At 43.1% G+C, this 22,735-nt stretch overlaps 1 protein-coding gene and 1 long non-coding RNA gene across 2 annotated transcripts; both read right to left on the minus strand.

Moving 5' to 3' along the window:
• Positions 1-9: 9 nt before the first annotated feature.
• On the minus strand, positions 10-21,992 carry LOC118103202 (ATP-binding cassette sub-family C member 4). Its single transcript, XM_047339025.1, is given in 31 exon segments — positions 10-189; positions 274-408; positions 498-603; positions 698-870; positions 947-1,036; positions 1,204-1,359; positions 1,451-1,642; positions 1,818-1,918; positions 11,922-12,032; positions 12,208-12,323; positions 12,325-12,476; positions 12,591-12,670; positions 12,800-12,946; positions 13,123-13,235; positions 13,315-13,352; positions 13,493-13,630; positions 13,774-13,974; positions 14,231-14,327; positions 14,436-14,522; positions 14,641-14,735; positions 14,897-15,088; positions 15,231-15,320; positions 15,456-15,563; positions 16,130-16,379; positions 17,506-17,631; positions 18,046-18,209; positions 18,554-18,643; positions 18,716-18,940; positions 19,511-19,631; positions 20,209-20,319; positions 21,392-21,992. Coding segments are annotated over 31 exon segments (3,894 nt in total). The 5' UTR covers positions 21,463-21,992; the 3' UTR covers positions 10-171.
• Positions 9,461-11,112, minus strand: LOC124851399. Its single transcript, XR_007032434.1, has 2 exons — positions 9,906-11,112; positions 9,461-9,768 (listed from the first exon to the last, which is right to left on the minus strand). It is a non-coding gene; the product is annotated as an uncharacterized LOC124851399 (long non-coding RNA).
• Positions 21,993-22,735: the final 743 nt, after the last annotated feature.

The raw sequence follows: 22,735 nt of genomic DNA on the forward strand, positions 1-22,735 counted from the left end.
ACTCAGTTGTACATGAAAAACTTTATCAAAACTAAAGAGGATATGTGACAGTTTTGATCACAAGGTCGTGTTTAAAACAAAATATTTAATAAAACAGTGTCAGGTAGATCAGTTGTTCTCTGGTACTTCTTTCATCTGGAGTGTGTTGGTTTAAAATCTGCTGTCAGGTTGTCAGGATGGCTTTGATGCCTGGAAACAGATGAAAACAAAACCTTTAATATTCAACACTTGTGTGAAGACATTGAGTTAAAGACGGGAACACGTGGACCTCACCTGTCTGGCTGACTCCAGCAGGGCGGCTGCCTCAGTCGGACCCATCTGCTGCACCATTCTGTAAAGAGCCCCCTCTTTGTTTTGAAGCAGTGTGAAGGGCCGGTCTAATTCCTGGATGGTGCCGCTGTTGAGAACCTTAGAGCAGAAAAAATCAACAACAATTAAAATGTATCACTAAACACTAAAATATTTATCTTGATATCTCAAACACATGGGGGACTCACCAGTATCCGGTCGCTGTCTATGATGGTGTTGAGTCGATGAGCGATGGTGAGCACGGTGCATTCTCTGAACTTGTCTCGTATGGTCTGTTGGATCAGTTCATCTGTCCTGCAGGACGACGGCAACAAGAGAGAAGACATCATGTTTAGAAAACTCCCGCCAGAGATGTGTAGACGTGTGATGCAGGGTGGTGGTTTAGTACCTGGGGTCCACGTTGGCCGTGGCCTCGTCGACGATGAGGATGCGGTTCTTCCTCAGCAGCGCTCGGGCCAGACACACCAGCTGCCTCTGACCCACACTGAAGTTAGAGCCCGACTCAGCCAGAACCATCTCCAACTTACCAGGCAGCCGCTCCACCACGGACTTCAGCTGCACCTGCACACAACACAGAGACGTGAACATGAGCAACAACGACTAACGCATCTCTTGAAGCAGCTGATTGGACACTTGCCTCCTCCAGAGCCGTCCACAGGTCTTCATCAGTGTGCTGGTTGAAAGGGTCCAGGTTTTTCCTCACGGTGTCTGTAAACAGCACTGGGTCCTGAAGCACAGAGCAGAGTCATCATTTATTCAGTTGTTATTCGGTATTTCTAAATTTCTGAAACATACGATTTTACCAGGGGTGTTTCTCATGGGTCCAACAATTTGTTGAGTGATTTTTTTGAAGATGGTTGAATCGTGGCAAAGTGAACGTATCCTTTTCTTTACCTGAGGAATGATGGACATCTTCTGGCGCAGGTCATGGAGGCCGATCTCAGAGGTGAGAACCCCATCGATGTAGATCTCTCCCTCAGGCTCTGCCAGACGGAACAGAGCCGAGACCAGGGAGCTTTTCCCAGCACCTGTTCTCCCAACGATACCAACCTGACACCCAGGAAACACAGAAAAGCAATCATCTCCCAGCGTGTGCAGTGTAAAAACAGATTGTGGCTTGATGCAGACTCGCACATCTCACCTTCTCGTTGGGTTGGAAGGTGATGCTGATGTCTTTGAGGACCACTGGTCCGTCGCAGCTGTAGGAGAAGTTTAACTTGTTGAAGGTCACCATTCCTTGACTCGGCCAATCGGATGGAAGTTGCTTTTGGGTTTCCCAGGATGCTTCACTCTTTAGCTGTGTATACTCTACCACCCTCTCCACTGATGTCATCTGAGGAGAGGAAAGATTTCACACTTCCAGCCTCTTTGTAATTTGTGTCTATCTAATTCCCTCTCCCCACCATACAGGTTCTTCCACAAAAACCCTGACATGCAAGCTTGGATCTGTTAGGATAATTCTGTCTGACCTCAACACTGAGCCTGATGCACAAACAGCAGGTTCTTACCATGTTCTCCACCTCAGCACTTTGCCTCACGGTCCACTGGAAGTTTCCCGTTAGCGTCACAACATAAGTGAGCACCAGGCCCACTGCTCCAGCCTCAAGCCCTTTTGAACAACACAAAACATAATGAAAATGAGATGCTGCATTTGGATAATCTTCTACTACAAACAAACAAAATGATTCAACGGCTGACTACTAGTCAGGGTGTGTAGTTTTTGCGAAATCAATTTTCAACGTTGGTAGCCAATGCAAAAAATCAAATGCTCTAAAAAAGAGCAAACGTCTGTTAGAATAGTTCAGACAGTAAGAGTCTCACCTCAGGTGTTGGGACATGGGTTCAACTCTTACAAAGTACAATTAATGTATTTATTTTTTAGGTTCTAGGTTCATATCCAATCAGAAACCTCTTTGCTGCCTTTTTTCTGAAGTGAACATTCACTGGATCTTGATCTTTGTGCTTCTCCCAGAGAACTTTATTCCTCCCCCGCGAGTCCACCTGACTTGGTATAGTCCAAGTCCCCCCCTCCTTCTCCATATATCCCATTGGACTCCTCCAGAGAACAGATTACTAAAATATTGTAATTTTCAGTTAGTTGAATAGGCTATTCTCAAAGCCTTGTTCCAGCAGGAGACACATTGTTGGACTCACCTTTGCATGGAGACTGGTGAGGGCTGGGTTCTTTCATACAACTATGCATCATCCACCTGCTCCCCTACACTCAACATTTGACACCCTGCTCCAAAGCCAAAGCCAAGGCCAGTTTGGCTCTGGTCAGATTTGAACCAAGAACCTTCAGGAGCCAAGTCCTGCAGCATCTCCTCTAGGCTAGTGGAGGTCTCCTTTAGTCCTTTGAACAGATGTTCTATTTGTCTTGTTCATTTGTATCATGTTAACAATACAAAATTGCCCCCGAATGGATTTGAATGGGAGAATGGAAAACACACGTCTCTTTCTTTGGCTTCTCAAGTCTTTCATGTGTATAATTTCATAATTTCACTGAGTGTCAGTGAGTTGGACTTGAGAACTTTTCAGATATTTTAGATGACACTGTACTATGACATTTTTAACAAATATTAGACCATATCGTTTTCTATCAGAATCAGAATCGAAGTTCACCATCATCGACTTTGGCAGGTTGAACGTCTTCAACTGCAAAGTGCTCCCTCTGCTGGGCTTTTCTGGTGAAGGATCCAGTGTTCAGTTCCCACTTCAGGTCCTGGGTGATGAAGGTGCCCAGGAGACAGTTACTCCATGCATAAGACATGATTTTAAAAAGGGTTAGACTTAGGGGTAGGTTAGTATGTCGTCTGAAAACTGGTAAAAAAGTCCTGCTCCAACAGACTGAGCTACTTGACCAGACACCTGCTGTTTCCTTCTTAGAAGCTTCTTCTCTAAAGTCCAGCTCCCAATGCAAACACCCAATGATCTGTTGAAGTCCAACGCTCAGATTAAAGACTTGAGGACCCAAAGAGAAAGGATTGTCTGTCTGGTCAAGTAGCTCAGTCCTATAGAGGATGGACTTGCAACTGAAAGTCATGAGTTCGATTCTTATGAAAGTCCATCCTTTAAAAAACTGAGCTACTTGACCAGAGACACACAAGCCTCCTTCTTTGAGTTCTCAAGTCCAACTCACTGACACTCAGTGAAATTATGAAGTTATACACATGAAAGACTTTAGAACCCAAAGAAGGAGACTTGTGAGTCTCTGGTCAATAACTCAGCTTCTTAGAAGACGGACTCTCATAAGAATCGAACCCACCACTTCAGACTGCTTAGTCCATCCTCAATCAGACTGAGCAACTTGGTGAGGATAAAGAATGTTCTGGGTCCAACGCTCATTAAACTCGTTCTCTCAAGTGAAAACGCACTGTACATATAGAACATCCGTTAAAAACATTCCATCATCCTCCTGTAGCGTAGAGGAAAGGCTGCAGGTCTTGCTAGCAGAATGTTCTTGGTTCAAAACCCGCTTAGGTTAGTTTTAAGTTCTCTTGTGAAAATGCACTATACATATAGAACGTCCGTTAAAATTATTCTGTTGTCCTTCTGTAGCGTAGAGGAGAGGCTACAGGTCTTGATGGCAGAAGGTTCTTGGTTCAAATCCCACTGAGTTTAGCTTTAAGTTCTCTTGTGTAGATGTACTCTTCATATAGTACGTCCGTTCATTTAAAACCATCATCCTCCTGCAGTGTAGTGGGAAGGCTACAGGTCTTGATAGCAGAAGGTTCCTGGTTCAAAACCTACAGTGAGCTTTAAGAGCTTTAAGATCTCTTGTGAAAATTGTACTCTACACATAGAATGTTTGTTAAAGTAATGTCATTGTCCTTCTGTAATGTGGAGGTAATGCTACAGGTCTTTGGATCTGAAGGTTCTTGGTTCAAATCTGACAAAAGACACTTTACCATTCTCCCATGATCCATGCAATTTAAAAGAAGTAATTAAAATAAAATATACAAAAAGTGACTTAATTAAACTTAAAAATAAAAAAAAGACTTAATTATACTCTGTCTTTATTGCACTCTGAACAATACTTATAATACTTATATTACTAAAAATATATATTGCATTCTCCCATGCTTCGCATGGGAGAATGCTTTTAAGCTAGTTGAATAGTTGCATTCTCCCATGCTTCGCATGCTGCGCATGCGAAGCATGTGGAGAATGCAACTATTCAACTAGTCATGGGAGCCTTGTTCCTTGTTGCCTTGTTCTGGCAGGAGACACATTGTTGGACTCACCCATCATTGTGAGGACTGGGTTCATTCATACAGCTATGCATCATCCACCTGCTCCCCTGGATCATCCACCTGCTCCCCTACACTCAACACTCGACACCCTGCTCCAAAGCCAAAGCCAAAGCCAAAGCCAAGGCCAGTTTGGCTCTGGTCAGATTTGAACCAAGAACCTTCAGGATCCAAGTCCTGCAGCATCTCCTCTAGGCTAGCGGAGGTCTCCTTTAGTCCTTTGAACAGATGTTCTATTTGTCTTGTTCATTTGTATCATGTTAACAATACAAAATTGCCTCCGAATGGATTTGAATGGGAGAACGGAAAACTGTCTGTGTCCAGATTTGAACCAAGAACCTTCTGGTTGTAAGACCTGTAGCGTTTCCTCAACACTGCAGAAGGACGATGGAATAATCTTACCGGACGTTCTATATGTATAGTGCATTTTCACAAGAGAACTTAAAACTAACCTAAGCAGGTTTTGAACCAAGAACATTCTGCTAGCGAGACCTGCAGCCTTTCCTCTACGCTACAGGAGGACGATGGAATGTTTTAACGGATGTTCTATATGTACAGTGCGTTTTCACTTGACGAGTTTAATGAGCGTTGGACCCAGAACATTCTTTATCCTGACCAAGTTGCTCAGTCTGATAGAGGATGGACTAAGCAGTCTGAAGTGGTGGGTTCGATTCTTATGAGAGTCCATCTTCTAAGAAGCTGAGTTATTGACCAGAGACACACAAGTCTCCTTCTTTGGGTTCTAAAGTCTTTCATGTGTATAACTTCATAATTTCACTGAGTGTCAGTGAGTTGGACTTGAGAACTCAAGAAGGAGGCTTGTGTGTCTCTGGTCAAGCTCTGTTTTTAAGGATGGACTTTCATAAGAATCGAACTCATGACTTTCAGTTGCAAGTCCATCCTCTATAGGACTGAGCTGCAACCAGACAGACAATCCTTTCTCTTTGGGTCCTCAAGTCTTTAATCTGAGCGTTGGACTTCAACAGATCATTGGGTGTTTGCATTGGGAGCTGGACTTTAGAGGAAGCTTCAAGAAGGAAACAGCAGTGTCTGGTCAAGTAGCTCAGTCTGTTGGAGCAGGACTTTACCAGTTTTCAGACGACATACTAACCTACCCCTAAGTCTAACCCTTTTTCAATATGTCTTATGCATGGAGTAACTGTCTCCTGGGCACCTTCATCACCCAGGACCTGAAGTGGGAACTGAACACTGGATCCTTCACCAGAAAAGCCCAGCAGAGGGAGCACTTTGCAGTTGAAGACGTTCAACCTGCCAAAGTCGATGATGGTGAACTTCAATTCTGAGTCTGATAGAAAACTATGTGCTCTAAAATGTGATTTAAAAAGTCACAGTATAGTATGTGGTCTAAAACCTCTCCAGGACCTGAACGTCTCCAGGACCTGAACGTCTCCGGGACTCTGAGGTGCAGGTCAGATTGGGGCCGACCCCTCCCTCCCTGCTCATGGACTCTGGCAGGAGGCTGCAGGTCATCAGAACCACAAGCTCCCACCACAAAACCAGTTTGTTCCTCGGCTGCTCATCAACAAGACCTGAGACCTTATCACTGGACTGGTGATGACACTGTACTATGACATTTTTAACAAATATTAGACCATATCGTTTTCTATCAGAATCAGAATCGAAGTTCACCATCATCGTCTTTGGCAGGTTGAACGTCTTCAGCTGCAAAGTGCCCTCTGCTGGGCTTTGTGGTGAAGGATCCAGTGTTCAGTTCCCACTTCAGGTCCTGGGTGATGAAGGTGCCCAGGAGACAGTTACTCCATGCATAAGACATGATTTAAAAAGGGTTAGGGTAGGGGTAGGTTAGTATGTCGTGGAAACTGGTAAAAGTCCTGCTCCAACAGACTGAGCTACTTGACCAGACACCTGCTGTTTCCTTCTTAAACTTCTTCTCAAAGTCCAGCTCCCAATGCAAACATGGTCTGTTGAAGTCCAACGCTCAGATTAAAGACTTGAGGACCCAAAGAGAAAGGATTGGCTGTCTGGTCAAGTAGCTCAGTCCTATAGAGGATGGACTTGCAACTGAAAGTCATGAGTTCGATTCTTATGAAAGTCCATCCTTTAAAAACTGAGCTACTTGACCAGAGACACACAAGCCTCTTTCTTTGAGTTCTCAAGTCCAACTCACTGACACTCAGTGAAATTATGAAGTACACATGAAAGACTTTAGAACCCAAAGAGAGAGACTTGTGTGTCTCTGGTCAATAACTCAGCTTCTTAGAAGATGGACTCTCATAAGAATCGAACCCACCACTTCAGACTGCTTAGTCCATCCTCTATCACACTGAGCAACTTGGTGAGGATAAAGAATGTTCTGGGTCCAACGCTCATTAAACTCGTTCTCTCAAGTGAAAACGCACTGTACATATAGAACATCCGTTAAAACAATTCCATCATTCTCCTGCAGTGCAGAGGAAAGGCCATAGGTCTCGATAGCAGATTGTTGGTTCAATACCCACTGAGGTTTGGTTTTAAGTTCTCTTGTGAAAATGTACTCAACATATAGAACGTCCGTTAAAAGTATTCCGTTGTCCTTCTGTAGCGTAGAGGAGAGGTTACAGGTCTTAATAGCAGAATGTTCTTGGTTCAAAACCCGCTGTTGTTAGCTTTAAGTTCTCTTGTGAAAATGCACTATACATATAGAACGTCCGGTAAAATTATTCCATCGTCCTTCTGCAGTGTTGAGGAAACGCTACAGGTCTTACAACCAGAAGGTTCTTGGTTCAAATCTGGCCACAGACAGTTTTCCATTCTCCCATTCAAATCCATTCGGGGGCAATTTTGTATTGTTAACATGATACAAATGAACAAGACAAATAGAACATCTGTTCAAAGGACTAAAGGAGACCTCCGCTAGCCTAGAGGAGATGCTGCAGGACTTGGCTCCTGAAGGTTCTTGGTTCAAATCTGACCAGAGCCAAACTGGCCTTGGCTTTGGCTTTGGAGAGCAGGGTGTCAGGTGTCGAGTGTTGAGTGTAGGGGAGCAGGTGGATGATGCATAGCTGTATGAATGAACCCAGTCCTCACCAGTCTCCGTGCGAAGCACGGAGTCTGGGTGAGTCCAACAATGTGTCTCCTGCCAGAACAAGGCAACAAGGAACAAGGCTCCCATGACTAGTTGAATAGTTGCATTCTCCACATGCTTCGCATGCGCAGCATGCGAAGCATGGGAGAATGCAACTATTCAACTAGCTTAAAAGCATTCTCCCATGCGAAGCATGGGAGAATGCAATATATACTTTTAGTAATATAAGTATTATAAGTATTGTGCAGAGTGCAATAAAGACAGAGTATAATTAAGTCTTTTTTTATTTTTAAGTTTAATTAAGTCACTTTTTGTATATTTTATTTTAATTAATTCTTTTAAATTGCATGGATCATGGGAGAATGGTAAAGTGTCTTTTGTCAGATTTGAACCAAGAACCTTCTGGTCCAAAGACCTGTAGCATTACCTCCACACTACAGAAGCACAATGACATTACTTTAACAGACGTTCTATATGTAGAGTACAATTTTCACAAGAGATCTTAAAGCTCACCATAGCAGGTTTTGAACCAAGAACCTTCTGCTATCAAGACCTGTAGCCTTTCCACTACACTGCAGGAGGATGATGGCTTTAAATGAACGGACGTACTATATGAAGAGTGCATCTACACAAGAGAACCTAAAGCTAAACTCAGTGGGATTTGAACCAAGAACCTTCTGCCATCAAGACCTGTAGCCTTTCCTCTACGCTACAGGATGATGGCAAAGTTTTAACGGACGTTCTATATGTATAGAGCGTTGGACTTAAACAGATCATTGGGTGTTTGCATTGGGGCTGGACTTTAAAGAAAACCTTCTAAGAAGGAATCAGCAGGTGTCTGACCAAGTAGCTCAGTCTGTTGGAGCAGGACTTAGACCTCTGAGGTTGCTGGTTCGATTCTTATGAGTCCAACTTCTAAGAGGCTGAGCTACTTGACCAGAGACACACAAGTCTCTTTCTTTGGCTTCTCAAGTCTTTCATGTGTATAACTTCTTAATTTCACTGAGTGTCAGTGAGTTGGACTTGAGAACTCAAAGAAAGAGGCTTGTGTGTCTCTGGTCAAGTAGCTCAGCCTCAGATTGTAATAAGAATCGAACCAGCGACCTCAGGTGTAGCAGTGTATCCTTTAACAGACTGAGCTACTTGGTCAGACACCTGTCATTTCTTTTAGAAGCTTCTTCTTCTATGTCCAGCCCCAATGCAAACACTCAGAGCTGGTGAAGTCCTCCACTCACATTAAAGAGCCAAGAACCCAGAGACAGAGGCTGAAGTGTGTCTGGTCAAGTATCTCAGTCTGTTAGAGGAAGGACTTGCAGACCTGGAGTCGTGGGTTCAATTCTTATGGGACCCAGTGAATTTATGAAGTCAAACAGTCTGATGAGACAGTTGAAAGCTTCATGAGAGGAACTTTGTTTGTGTTGGGTCAAGTAGCTCAGTCAGATGACAGTAGTCTGGTGATTCTGTAGCTGTGAGTTCAAGTCTTGTTCATGGAAACAGAACAAGACTGAGGTTTGATTCTTATGCTCTGGGAGATTGAAGTGAAAGATAAAGACGCCACGAAGGTTGGTGAACGCAAAGGGGACTCGGTGGGTGGTGGATTGGTTCACATCTGCAAGGATGTACCTGTAGGAGCTGGTTCGAATCCTCACCGTGGCTGATAACAGCAGCGTGTGTTGTGTGTGTGTCTGTCTGTATGTGGGTGTTGGTAACGGGTGTGTTTGTGTGTCTGTATGCATGTGGGTGTTGGTAACGGTGGCACTGGTGGTGGGGGTGAGTACCAGGGGGAGGCCGTGTCTCCCCCGGCCCTCCAGAGAATCAGGAACAAGTGGTTATCGAAGGAAACACAGAAACCGGCTGAATTTTACTGAAACATTTATTTAATATTATTATCTGTAAACCGCATACACAGAAAAAAGGTTTGTGGGGTCTCCTCTCGGTAACTACCACCTGAAATAGCAACCCATTGATTAGATCTTCTGATTGTTTGATGAGTCACAGCAGTTTCCACTATTAACATGTTAACAATGAAAAAGCTGCGGCGACACGTCAAACACGCAGAAGATCCAATAAATGTGTTGATATTTTAAGCAGTAGTCACCAAATGATGGGTCCATGGGCTCCGGCGGCTCCAGCGGCTCTGGCTCCCTCTACCTCCATCTCTGGCTAATGACAGTAGCAAACAAAACAAACTAATGAGACGAGTTTTCCTCAACAACACATGTTAACAATGAAAAAGCTGCAGAAACACATGAACACACAGAATATCTAATAAATGTTGAGCTATTTTATGCAATAGTCACCTCATGGTGGCCCCGGCAGCAGCTCCGGCTCCTGGTGGCTCCGTGGGGGGGGGGGGTCTCCTCTCTGTAACTGCTGCCTAAAATAACAAACCATTGATTTGAGATTATTATTAACTGACTTTTCATGCTTCAGATAATCTAACAATCTCACATACAATTAGAATCATACAATTAGAATATAATTCAAATCCAAATGTTACAGTTGAATTTTACTTTTACAAGCAAACACAAATCAACATAATGTATATGCATTGTTCAAACACAGTGAGGACGAATATCACATCATTGATCTGCATCAGATTTGTGTTTGTCGTTCTCTGCTCATAAAGAAGAACTAATATAAAACTGTCTCAATGATTTGCTCTGTTGATGGAAACAGAAGAAACAATAAACCAGAAAGTCAGGGAGACAATTGTTGCTTCAGTTTGTCAACTGTGATGTTTATTATGATCATTATTATCTATATCTATAGATATATTGGTATTTATGATGGTAAATTATATATATTATGGGTTTGGTAGGGCTGGGTGATAAAACACTATCAATGCAATGTGTAGACTTTAGTGACATCTAGTGGTGAAGTTGCATATTGCAGCCTCCACTTCCAAACTTCAGCTTCAGTTGTCCTAGAAACTCAAAAGATGTTTAGTTTGTCCAGTCTGGGCTACTGTAAAAAAAAATTCTAATAGATCCTTTCAGCTGAATCTTACACACTGAACCTTTAATTGTCGTCACTAGCAATATAACAAAGGTTCTGCTCTCGAGTTCATACAGATTTCTTGAAATAGAATCATCTATTCAGAGTTTTACTTTGGTTGTACAACCGGAGGTGGAAAGTGGAGCAGCCTACAGATGAGTTGACTTAGTCAATTGAATGAATTGAATGGATCCTGTGTTATTTCTCCTCACTGAGTTCACACAATACAAATCTATTAAATCAACATGTATTGAACTTGTTACTTTGATATTGATGAAAATTAAAAGCTGATCATTATTGTCACAGTTTTGTTTCCCAGCCTGAAGATAAATATCCAGATGTTTCAAGTCAAAGTCAACTGGACGTACTTTAGCTCGTTTAGGACAAAACAAGTGATCAAGTCTTTGACATGAGAATTTAAAACACGCTCAGTTTTCTCGGTTCATGTTTAAAAGGTGAAAACTTTAGAAACAGCTTCTTTCTGCTCCAGACACAAGTTTCTCTCTTTTACTTCCCATGGCTGAACAACTGGTGCCAGGTGAGGTTAGCTTGTGATGCTAGCTTAGCTTAGCATTCCCATTAGAAACTAACGAGACGAGTTTTCCTTTCAAACACAAGTTAACAATGAAGAATGTGCAGCGACACGTCCAACACACAGAAGATGTAATAAATGTGTTGATGTTTTAAACAGTATTCACCTCATGATGGATCTATGGGTCCGGATCCTGCATCTCCGGCTCCATGCGGAAGTACCGACTGGCAAACCGGAAGTAGAGGAGTCCAATGGGATATATGGAGAGGGGGGACTTGGACTATACCAAGTCAGGTGGACTCGCGGGGGAGGAGTTTGTATATGTCGTTATAAGTAATTATATCTAAGATTTGAATGAGTGATTTGTCAGTTTGAAGATGTTTTTTAAATAAAATTAAAACCACACTAGATATACTAAGATGTTTTTACGTAATTTTGGATATCATACTATACTATGACATTTTCATGATGACTATGAGCATTTGATACTATATTCAATCAGAATAGATTAAATATTATTTTATATTTCAGTTACTGTCATCCCCTTTTTTAAACATTAGCATGTAATATTAAAATTATTTTAGGAATAAACTTCTAAAGTGAAGTTCTCTGAAGCACAAAGATCAAGAGAACGAACGTGGATTCTGTATGCTCCAGTGAATGTTCACTTAAGAAAACAAAACATAGATGTTTCATGTTGGATTCGAACCAAAAACCTTCTGTTTTGTAAAGCTCAGTGGTACAATAGATGAACTGTACTGTCTGTGTGCATATAGAGGATCCTCACCATCTCTGAGGAAGATGCAAGCAAATGCTGTGCAAGTGATAAATATGGCACAAATGCTGTCAAGGCAAAGTGCAAACCAGCGGGAGGTCATCAGGAATAAAAACCATGCCTCTAAGAACAGGAGAAAAGAGCATATGCATAAACAGCATAGAAACACTGTGCACCATGTGCCAATGTTACCGGACACAGCAGAGCCTTGCTGCGGTCACACTTTCCTTTGCCAACTGCAGTCAAGCTTTAAATCAGCTTAAACGTCAAAACAGCAACTCAAACAGTAAAGGTGAACCTGAATGCAGGTCCTGATGAGCATCGAAGGCTTTCTTCAACCTGTCCTCAGCTCTGAAGGCTCGAATTGTCCACAGGCCTTGAAGAGACGTAGACAGATGGGACATGCAGGGACATACTTGTAGACTCCAGACGTTTGACGTCTCGTGATGTGCTGAGGTAGAAACGCCTCAAGTACAAGAAGAGAAGAATCAGTGGGATGATGGGGATCAGGATGAGAGGGATGACCGAGGCTGCCACCGCCACCACGCCAGTATTCTGCAGAAATAACTGAAAGCAACAAAGTGAGGGATGATGAAAAGGTTCTGAAAAATAAGACGGCCAATAAAAACAGTCTAATGGTGCATGTACAGTGGTCTACATGAAGAAGTTCTAAAAGCTCACCTGATAGAAGTCCACAAAGGTGATGGGTAACATCGAGTCCATCTGGCTGATGTCTTTGGAAAACCTGTTAAGAATTCTTCCTACAACGAAGACAAAGTCAGTTACGAGTTCCTCTCACACACTCACTGCTCTGGTTCAGCCATAATTAACTAAACAGACTCTCAGTTATTAAGAGATATGACAGGAAGTGAATTCTGAGTGGGGATCACCTATAGGGTTGATGTCAAAGAAGTGAACCGGCGTGCGGAGGACAGCGTGGAACATGCTGTTGTGCAGCGTCTGAGCCGATCTCACCAGCCCATGAAAGATCACCAAACTCCTGGCATAGCCAAAGACCACGGCAGCTGCTGTCAGACCTGAAAACACAAGCAACAGGGCCACAGAATATAAGGGCCATGTTGAAGAAAACAAATCTGGTAACATTAAGACTTTATCCTTTTAATATGGAGATTTTATTCTTATAATATTACTTTATTCTCCTTATATTTCGACTTTATTGGTAATATTATGACTTTATTTACAGTAATCTTACCTGAGTAAATGCTGAGGTAAAACGTGAGTGTGAACTGTTGATCTGTGTGAGTCATGTTGATTCCATTTGAGAAGCTAACAGTGGCTGTGCTGTTCAAACACGTGGCTCTCGCCCTGTCAGGGGACAAGATAAACACATCAGACCAACAGCAAATGATGAAACTGTAAAATCGACATCTGATGAAGTACTCACCAGTACACGAGCCACCAGTCCTGAAGAATGTATGCAACCTGTTATGGGAAACAAAGTTCAGTTGGCTTCTCGTTGGACATTTTGTAGCTGAGACACAAACTGTGGTTGAAAGGTTTAAGGCTTGGAAGTTTGTTCAGGTACGAGTGTGAATGTCCGAGGCCTCTGAGCCACATCTCACCTCAGCTATGACACTGAGCAGGACTACGACCAGAAGGACCAGGAGGTTGGAGCCTGCAGTGAAGTACTTGAGATAGATGTGGCCACTGACGTCTCCTTCTTCTCGTGTTTCCTCGGCCATGGTGCCAACTGTTTCAGCCTGAAAAACAAGTCATTACTGATCCGCATTTTAAACCATCATTCAGTGAATTACTCAAATCACATACTAACTGATTGGAATGGTGGTAAAACAATGCTGGATTACTTTTGGACGTTCAGACTTTATTTAGAAAATGTACCTACAGGAAGTTGGTCTGTCCAGTTGCTCTCTGGCGGCAGGAGGCTGCTGTGAGAGCAGTTTGTCGTCTGGCTGCGCAGCGACAGTTTGTCTGAGTCACCTGACTGGGGCCATTGCTCGTGCTCCTCGTCGCTCCTCATCAGCGACGTCATGTCCAGACCAGTCGAATGCAGCTCCTTGTAGGTTCCCTGCGCCATGACATGACCCTGAGAGACACACACAAATGTGTTGTGTTAAACGTCTGAATAAAGTAGAATTATAGTAAATAAACTGCACAAGGTGGGCTCATCCGTTACCTCTTCAACAGAGGTTATGTTTTCACACGTTTCATTTTGGTGCAGATGTGGATCACGAGGCTGGATTTTTTCAATATTTTTGTTGGTTTCGAGATTTCCAACCCATTTCTCCTCTCACACTAAAAGCACTGTCTCTTGATTTATTTCCATGTGTTGGGGCACAAACCTCTTTAAGGACCAGAACCTGGTCATTTGGCTTGAGATGCTGCAGCTGGTGGGTGACCAGGACACGAGACTTGTTCTTCAGCAGGCCACAGATGCACCTGATGTGTGGACACATTTAAAATAGCACTAATATTCCATCGGTGCATCACAACATGTACATCTGTTATTCTTCACTTAACAATTTGAACAATCTGGTGGAGACTCACTGCTCGAAAAGATGTTTCCCAACCTCAGCATCCACGGCACTTAGGGGGTCGTCCAGGAGGTAGATATCTGCATCCTGATACACAGCCCTGAAAATAAAACACACACATTCAAGAGGAGACAGCGGCTGTGACACACACCAAACTGACAGGGTGACAAACATGCTTTAGGTCTAATAAATGTTCCCTCTCCACATTGTGACTGAACCTCGCCAGGTTGATTCGAGCTTTCTGCCCCCCGCTGAGTGTGGCTCCTCGGTCCCCGATCAGAGTCAGGTCTCCATCCGGGAGCAGCTCCAGGTCCTGCACGCAAACACAATGAAACCTTACAAAGACGCGTGCTTGCAAGAACGTGAGATCTTGATAATTGTGTTTTGGATTGGTTAACAACTCAGAATAATGTTTGACGTCTGTTCGATGTCGGAAAACGAGTCAGTGGTTGTGCAGCAGTTGCTATTTCTCACCTTCTTCAGAGCACAGGCCCTGATGACTCTCTCATACTTCTGGGGGTTGAGTTCTCCCCCAAACAGGATGTTGCTGCGGATGGTTCCCGGGAACACCCAGGGCTGCTGGGATACGTAGGTCAGCTGACCTTTGACCTGCAGCGTCCCGGTGTAGCGAGGCAGCTCTCTCAGGATCGCACTCAGCAGGGATGACTGGTGGAAACATGGGACTCATGAACATGTGACACAGTGAATAGAGAACTTTGTTGTTGAAGCTCAGCTACTTCACACTTCATATTTTTCTCCACTCAGGTTTTCTCCTGGTTTGTTCCTCATCTTATTCAGAGTTACTGACCTTTCCAGAACCCACTGGTCCAATTACAGTCAGGAGTTGGTGCGACTTCACAGTGACGGAGACATTCTGGAGCGATGGAGCGTCCAAACTCTGACAGGAAGCAAACAAACCCTATGTTGTATCATGTCAAATCCCAAACTGGTCATTCTCAGCCTGAGCCTTTGAAAACAATGTTTAACACCTATTACTAATCCAGTTTAATAGTATATAAAAGCACGTATTCACCTTATCCCAGTGGCAGGTCATCTTCTTAATCTCAATGGAGATCGGATTCTTTTCATCCAGAGGCAGCCCAGAGCTTTTTCTCTCAACCTCTTCGAGCAGAAGGAAATTCTGGGAGGAGGAGAATCACAAACATCAACACTGAACCCCCGTTTACAGCCGTTTGGTTTGAACTTAACTACAACGCCAAATAAATCTTGAAAATAACATTTATAATATCAATGAAATGTTTGTCATGTTATCACTGATTTGACTCAACTGAAACTGACATTCCAACCAAGTATGGCCAGACAATGAAGACATTATGCCACCGGCCACCAGGTGTCACTGGCGTGCAGCATAAACATGATGGAAGGTACCGACATGTAACAGCAGCATTTTCAAATCAATGTTTGACACAGTCCCGTAACCAGTCGCTCAGAAGTTTGATCATTAAACGCATCAGCTCGCTAATGTCACGCGAACTCCTTCGTTCCTGAAAGTTCTAAACTATGACACCGTCTTGTGGTTATGGGATTTTTCTTGGGAGCTCCAGCAATTACCACGCTTGAGTAGACACAGCTCAGAGAACAGCTTCAGCAACTTCTAGGAAAGAATCATCAAGAGTGTTCGAAATTCCTGGAGAGATGTTTAAATGACAAATGGAGTCAGTGGAGTTTCATTTTTAACTGAAATACCTGGATCCTCCGGATGCTGACTATCGTCTCTGACAGCTTCTCCACAGCCAGAGGGAAGAACAGCGTGACTGTGAGCTTGATTGTTCCGTAGAAGGACACGGTGACGAACACACTGCTGGCTGTGATGGTGTTTCCCAGCAGGACGTAGACCGTGAAGGTGACGAAGACGATGATCTTGCTGCTGGCAAAGAAGGACGCCATGTTGATTCCTCGTAGATAAGAGCTCTTCAGTATCTGACTGATTTCTTTCCTGGGAACAGAAGACAACAAATGGAGAGAAGTGGTGACTTCCAGTTGCAGGAGGTTTCTGATTCTGCAGTGGTTCATTCTACAGGAAGTTTGTATCCAGACTCATGAGGTCACTGTGGCCTTCCACCCCTGACATCTAATTAGTTCACCTTTGAGCCCAAATTTGAAGAAATGTCATTTTCCCAATTTGGAAGAATACAAATTCCTTCAGGTTTATTCCCTGTGCAGTGGAGACAACATCACAGCAGAGCAACACAGTTCTGTCTCCTGCTCGACAGCCAGGAGAGTTCAAACCATCACATTAATGGTAAATCAGCAGTTGTGGATTGGGCTAAAACCACCAAAAGGTGAATGCAAGGTCCAGGACAAACTGATTTACATTGAAAGGGTCTGCCAGTAACACATGAGGTCTCCTCGCCCTCGGCCGACCTGATGTCTCTGCTCCGGGGTCTACTGCATACACACAGACAAGTCGACACATTATCTACCGACTAATTCCAAAGAGCTCATCTTATCGGCCTCACACTTGGCACATGTGGGTTGTAACTTGGGTTTGGTGATTTGGACACGTGATACTTTAAACATTAATGAAAACTGATGTGACCAGCGCCTATGTGACTTGACCTAGGGTGAATGATTTCTTAGAAAGGAGGTGTTGTGTAACTGGGGATATCTTGACAGGTGTGTTACAGACACACTATCTTTCATTTCCCTATTTCCACCCCTCTGCACGTTAAAATGCTGTGAAAAGGTTTTTAAAAAGTCACAGTTTAACCAAAACAAAGATGAGACTTCAGGCAGAGCCTCTGTCCTCGGAGAAAAGCCAAAACACAAAAGTTTAAATAAAGTGTCATTTTTAAAGAGGTTTCATAGTTTAGATCGGTTTAAGATTTTGGATCCAGAAGGAGAAAAACTCCGGAAAACACAGATTCTCTTCCTTGCTTATTCCCTTTTTATAAATTGAATTAGGAGTTAATTCTCATAATATAATGACTTTTCTTGAACTATTCTGAATTGTATCTAATTGATTTAATTGACTTCTGGACTTTGGATGCAGAGGCCATCGCTTTCTCCAACATGGCCCTTCTAGATATCTTATATTTTACAGCAGAGGTATTTCTTCTTACCTTCTGACTTCAGTAACCAGAGCAGAGAAAGGTTTCTCCCAGGCGTACATCTTGATGATCCTGATGCCAGACACCACTTCGTTCATGATACGAATTCTGTTGTCGGTGAGGACGATCGTTCTGCTCCTGCAAAGGTTGAAAAATGTGCACGTCATATTTTTCATCATTATTCTGTTTGGCAGCATGAGAAATCCTTCCCTCTGCCAGGGAGGTGTTTTAATTGCTGTTTGTCTGTCAGCATGATTACGCAAAAACTTCTGACTCAATTATATTGGAACTTGCTGGAAAGATGGGACATGGGCCAAGGAAGTACTTTCACTTTGGCACAGATCTACTCTCCCAGTGCCCTTTTAGTTTCCTCTGCTAGGAGGTTATGTGTTCATCTGGTTGTCTGTTCATTTGCAGGATTATGCAAAATCTACACGAAGGATTTCCATGAAACTTGTGATATGTGTCTTATTACCTTCTTTAACATTGCGAGAGGTTTTTTTTTGGCCATAGTTTGATTTAGTTCTCTGTGTCGTGGTTGTTATTTCCTACCTGAAGATGCCAAAGAGTTTTCCAAACACGGTCTGCACAGGCAGCATGAGGGCGACGACTGCGACGCCTGCCAGACACGACTGGCCGATCTCATACCAAAGGAAAACGATGATCACCATCGCCTGCAGAGGTCCCACCCACAGGTAGTGCAGATTGAGTGTTATCTACAGAAACAACAGTTCATCATCAGTGCTCGAAAAACTTTAAATATTGTCTTTTACATACAAACAGACAAAAACTATGACTACTAGACTAAAGTCTGCAGAATGTCTGAATGAGCCGAGGAAACCACAGGAGATCCTCCGCAGGATTCACAGTGAGCGTGTGGGTGGGTTGGTGATAATTCTGACACGGGAAAGACGCAAAAATTAAAAAAGAAAAAAATATCTCTACATGACCAAAGCGGGGTCATAAGTCAAAAGAGTTTTTGGAGATTAGAGCCGATTAAAAGCTGATAAAATGCCTTCTGCTCATTCAGATTTCTATTTGTTGTTGTAGCTCTCGTTACCTCATCGAGGCGATTGGCATCATTTGAAATGAGGTTGACGATTTGTCCAGTGGTGGTTTGTCCCATGGATTCACTGCTGAGACTCAGAGCCTGAGGAGAGAGATGAAACCTGTCGACATATTTCCACGTCGTTAAATCCACAGAATCTGAATCTCCACCCACCTTCCTGTATATCATGTGACATGTGGCCACTCGCATCTTCATGCCCTCGATCTGGACGCAGTAGTAGTAGATGTGTTGGAGGACAGTCAGTCCAAAGCTGGAGAGGCACATTCCAGCGGCGTAACAACACACCAGGTACAGACTCCTGCTGTCGTCTGGGTTGTAATTCTCAAAGTAAAGGATTATTTTCCCCAGGAGAAGTGGCTGGATCACTTTAATGGCCTCCTTTATGACAAAGAGATAGAAATACACACATTACTGATGCTGCACCCGGGAAAAACTGCATTAGACACAAAACTTGCTGCAAATTCTCGTAAAAAGAAAATACAACAAGGTCTTAAACGTGGCCAAGGTTGAAATTCATCATAAAAGAATCCTGCAGCTCACAGGATCCAACGTAAACACAAACAATGACTAACTTTTATTAAATTTATTAAAATGTATATTCTTATTCTTTATTATTAGGCTGTCGTCTAAAACGTCTATATCAGGGTGGGAGACATCCTGCCTTCATGTCTCTGTGGTAGACCCCTAGAGTGAGACCCCAGATGTGAGATCCCAACCATTTGCTCAGAGACAACATAAAGTTCAGGCTTCAATTTAAAGTCCCTGAGCAATAATCGTAAACCTAAAGTTAAACCTAAAGTTAAACCTAAAGTTGCCCTTTTAGATAAACAATCTGGTCAATCATCAATCTTCGTCTGTTCATGCAACATCATTACACAAATGCAAAATTTCCATTCCACCACTGATTCCAGTGCAATGTGCTAATCTGACAAAGTAGCGACAACATACCATTGAAAATGCAATCGCCCCAACCAGAGCAAACGACTTCCCGTAGCACTGAGTCAGGATCCTGGTGAAGTTCGGTTTCCTAAGTTCCTTCGTAGCTTTTCTGACTTCATGATCCCACAACCTGTGACGGAGACCACGTGAGTGACAGTCACTGTCAAACCATAACTGCTTAGTGGTGTTTCCATGACAACTAGGTTTAATATCATTAAAATGTTAATTACAAGTCAATTCATTTGAAAACATTAAATGTTTTAACTAGTGCATTTATAGAATTTATACTATTTTTCTCCTTTTTCAAACTTTTGTGCGTCTGGAGACATGGGCCATGTTTTCACTTCACTACCATCACAACAGAACTGTGACGCTTCATTAAAAAACAAAAGTGGTTTTCCAGTTGAACGGATGAAACGAATGAAGGCTTTGTTATCATTGTACAAGACGATACAACGAGTGCTACGTCTAATGAGGTCAGTTTCAAACAATGAATGATATAACAATAGTTTTCTAGATCTGACAGGCCCCTGGATGAAAACTGCTCTAGAGTTCTAACAGTACTGATCACTTCTGCTTTAGAACACACTGTAACTCAGTAACACAGTTATTGTAACATGGGATTTGAATGATCAGCTGCCATGGAAACATCAAGACGTAGAACTGTGTAAACGTGTGTGATTGAACATGTATAGATGTGTCAGTACCTCTGCAGCGTCTCTCCGAGGGCCTCAGACCGGAGCTCTGGCAGAAGGTCGTACATGTCACTCTCCTCCAGCCTGCGTTTGCGGCCGAGGCGCAGCAGGGGGGTCAACCAGCTGGAGCACACAGTAAGAGATGCAGTTAGTGAGCATGTGTCAGAGCAACAGCAATTTATTGTCTTTTTGTCATTGTGAGAGATGGAGAGGCAAACCCCAACAATAACTGTGGGGGGTGGGGGGCATCCTTCTGAAGGCTTGGAATGGGAGAACCAGGTCAGTCATGCAGACTGCGCCCCCTGCAGACCACCAGCCTGTCACTAACAGGAGGACCTCTCAACACAACATCCCTCCAATCGGATCACACAACTCCTGTGCACACTGGACAACCTGCAGACCCCACTGACCACACACGGCATCTACATTACACACAAAGGACAAATCTCAAAGTTTACAGTGCAGGACAAATATGTCCAAAAGTAATCGGTATGGAGCAGGAAGCATTTGAAGGGAGTTTGGGGTCCCAGAGCAAAAGGCCCCTGGGCTCTCTACATGGCACAGCAACAAAGAGGATCTCCTCACTTTGGTTTTCATTGAGTTTGATCAAGTTTTGGGACGTCCAGCTTTTTATTACACAAACACAAGATAAAAGGCCTTATATCTTTTAAATAAGTACCTCTTAAACTACTTGTACAAATACTATGAAGTACTTTAATTGTGTAGTTTTGGAGTAATCTACTGCCAAAATCCCTTCTATTGAACAAAATTCACTTTGTCTAATTATGATGTGGAATAAAAAGTATTTCCTACGTTTGTGAGCCTTGTAGCCTTGACAGTTAATCAATAAATCAATCAATTAAATGTTATTTGTATAGCCCATATTCACAAATCACAGTTTGTCTCATAGGGCTTTAACAAGAGTCAGGAAAAACTACTAAACTCCCTCTAACAGGGTAAAAAGAAGGTAGAAACCTCAGAGAGAGACAGATGTGAGGGTCCCCCAGGACGGACAGAAGTGCAACAGATGTCCCGTGTAAAGGAGAACATCCGCCAGATAAGGGTTTCATCAGCATTGATAAGAATACACAACACAGTAGAACACTCTGGGTCACACGGTGTCCTCTCTGGATTGGTCCCATTCAAACTTCACTGTAATGAAAGCAAATGGACCCGCAGCGGCAGCGGGACTTACCACAAGAAGAGCCGGGGCAGGAAGCCGGCAGCGGCCATGGGGTTGAGTCTGTGCCCGGTGTCTGCGGACATGTCTGCGGATGTGTGTCTTCAGGTGTCCCGGCGCTTCACTCACACTGGATCTACTCCGCGAGGAGTTAGATCACAGCGAGGAAACCTGAAACTCGACCAATGGCAGAGTCGGAGCTGGGGGGGTCGGTGTGGAGCTGTGTGCAGGTGTTGCAGCTGCTGCAGAGGAGACTCCATATACTCTGTAAATACTCACTTTATATATAACAACAACACATGCACAAGTATCTCAGTGTACAAGTATTTAGTGTTTAGACAAGCTACTTTGAAGGTTGTTCTGCAAAGCCCTAAAGTACCCTGAGTACCTGCACTCCCATTACAACCGTCCCTGATAGTATCAGTGTTATTGATCAATCATTGTTTACTATGGTTGTGTAACGTTCAGGTACAGTCGGATCTCAGGCGTTTCTTCTGTGATCTCAGCGTCCACCTTTCAATCTCACAGAAAACTGTCGCGCGCCTGAGTGAGAAGAGATTCGAATCCCGAGTGTCGTTATGAAAACAGGTATAAACCAGTTCAAACGAAACCGGTTGAGCAGAAGTTTAAAGTGTACTTCACCCGCAGCTTCCTGAAGTGTGGTGTTTCCAGAGCTGTCCGTGAAGGCACCACCACGTGCATGCGCAGAGGTCTTAAGATATAGACCCGCGGGGGGGTTCTATAGAGTCTATAGAGTTCATTCAGCCTCTGTTCTCGTTCCGCACATGTCACATGTTAGCACCATACACTACTTCTATAGATGATGGAGAACAGGACCACATTCAGCCTCACGTTGCGTCACTGTTCACATGTTTGATTCCCCAGCAACACTAGCGCTGACTGTAAGAGCAACAAGGGCCGACGACAGCGTCTCTTCTCAAGTGTTGGCTCCTGTTTTCTATTATATTCGTTATTGGTATTTTAGACACTTTTTTAAAACCACACAGATAAATCAAGTATCATGTTCTCAGAACATGTCTTCTTATTCAAAGTACATCTGCAGTTGCACAAAGCCACCAGTAGAGGGTGTCATTGTGCATTAATCTAGTTCTGGTGATACTGACTGCTTTTTTATTATTTCATGTTTTATTGTATTTTATTCACTCTTTTCTCATCTGTAACTTTTTATTTGTGCTCTAATGTTGTGTGATCTTCAAATAGCCTTTCATTGTAACACTTTGTAATTGTGTTTTGTTATTACAACAACTTGTACTTGTATTACTGATAATATGCTTACATTTGTATTCTTTTATTTGTGAAGCACTTTGTAACTGCTATATAAATAAACTATTATTATTA

Source organism: Hippoglossus stenolepis, chromosome 24, assembly GCF_022539355.2.
Source record: "Hippoglossus stenolepis isolate QCI-W04-F060 chromosome 24, HSTE1.2, whole genome shotgun sequence".
NCBI classification, from domain to species: Eukaryota; Metazoa; Chordata; class Actinopteri; order Pleuronectiformes; family Pleuronectidae; genus Hippoglossus; species Hippoglossus stenolepis.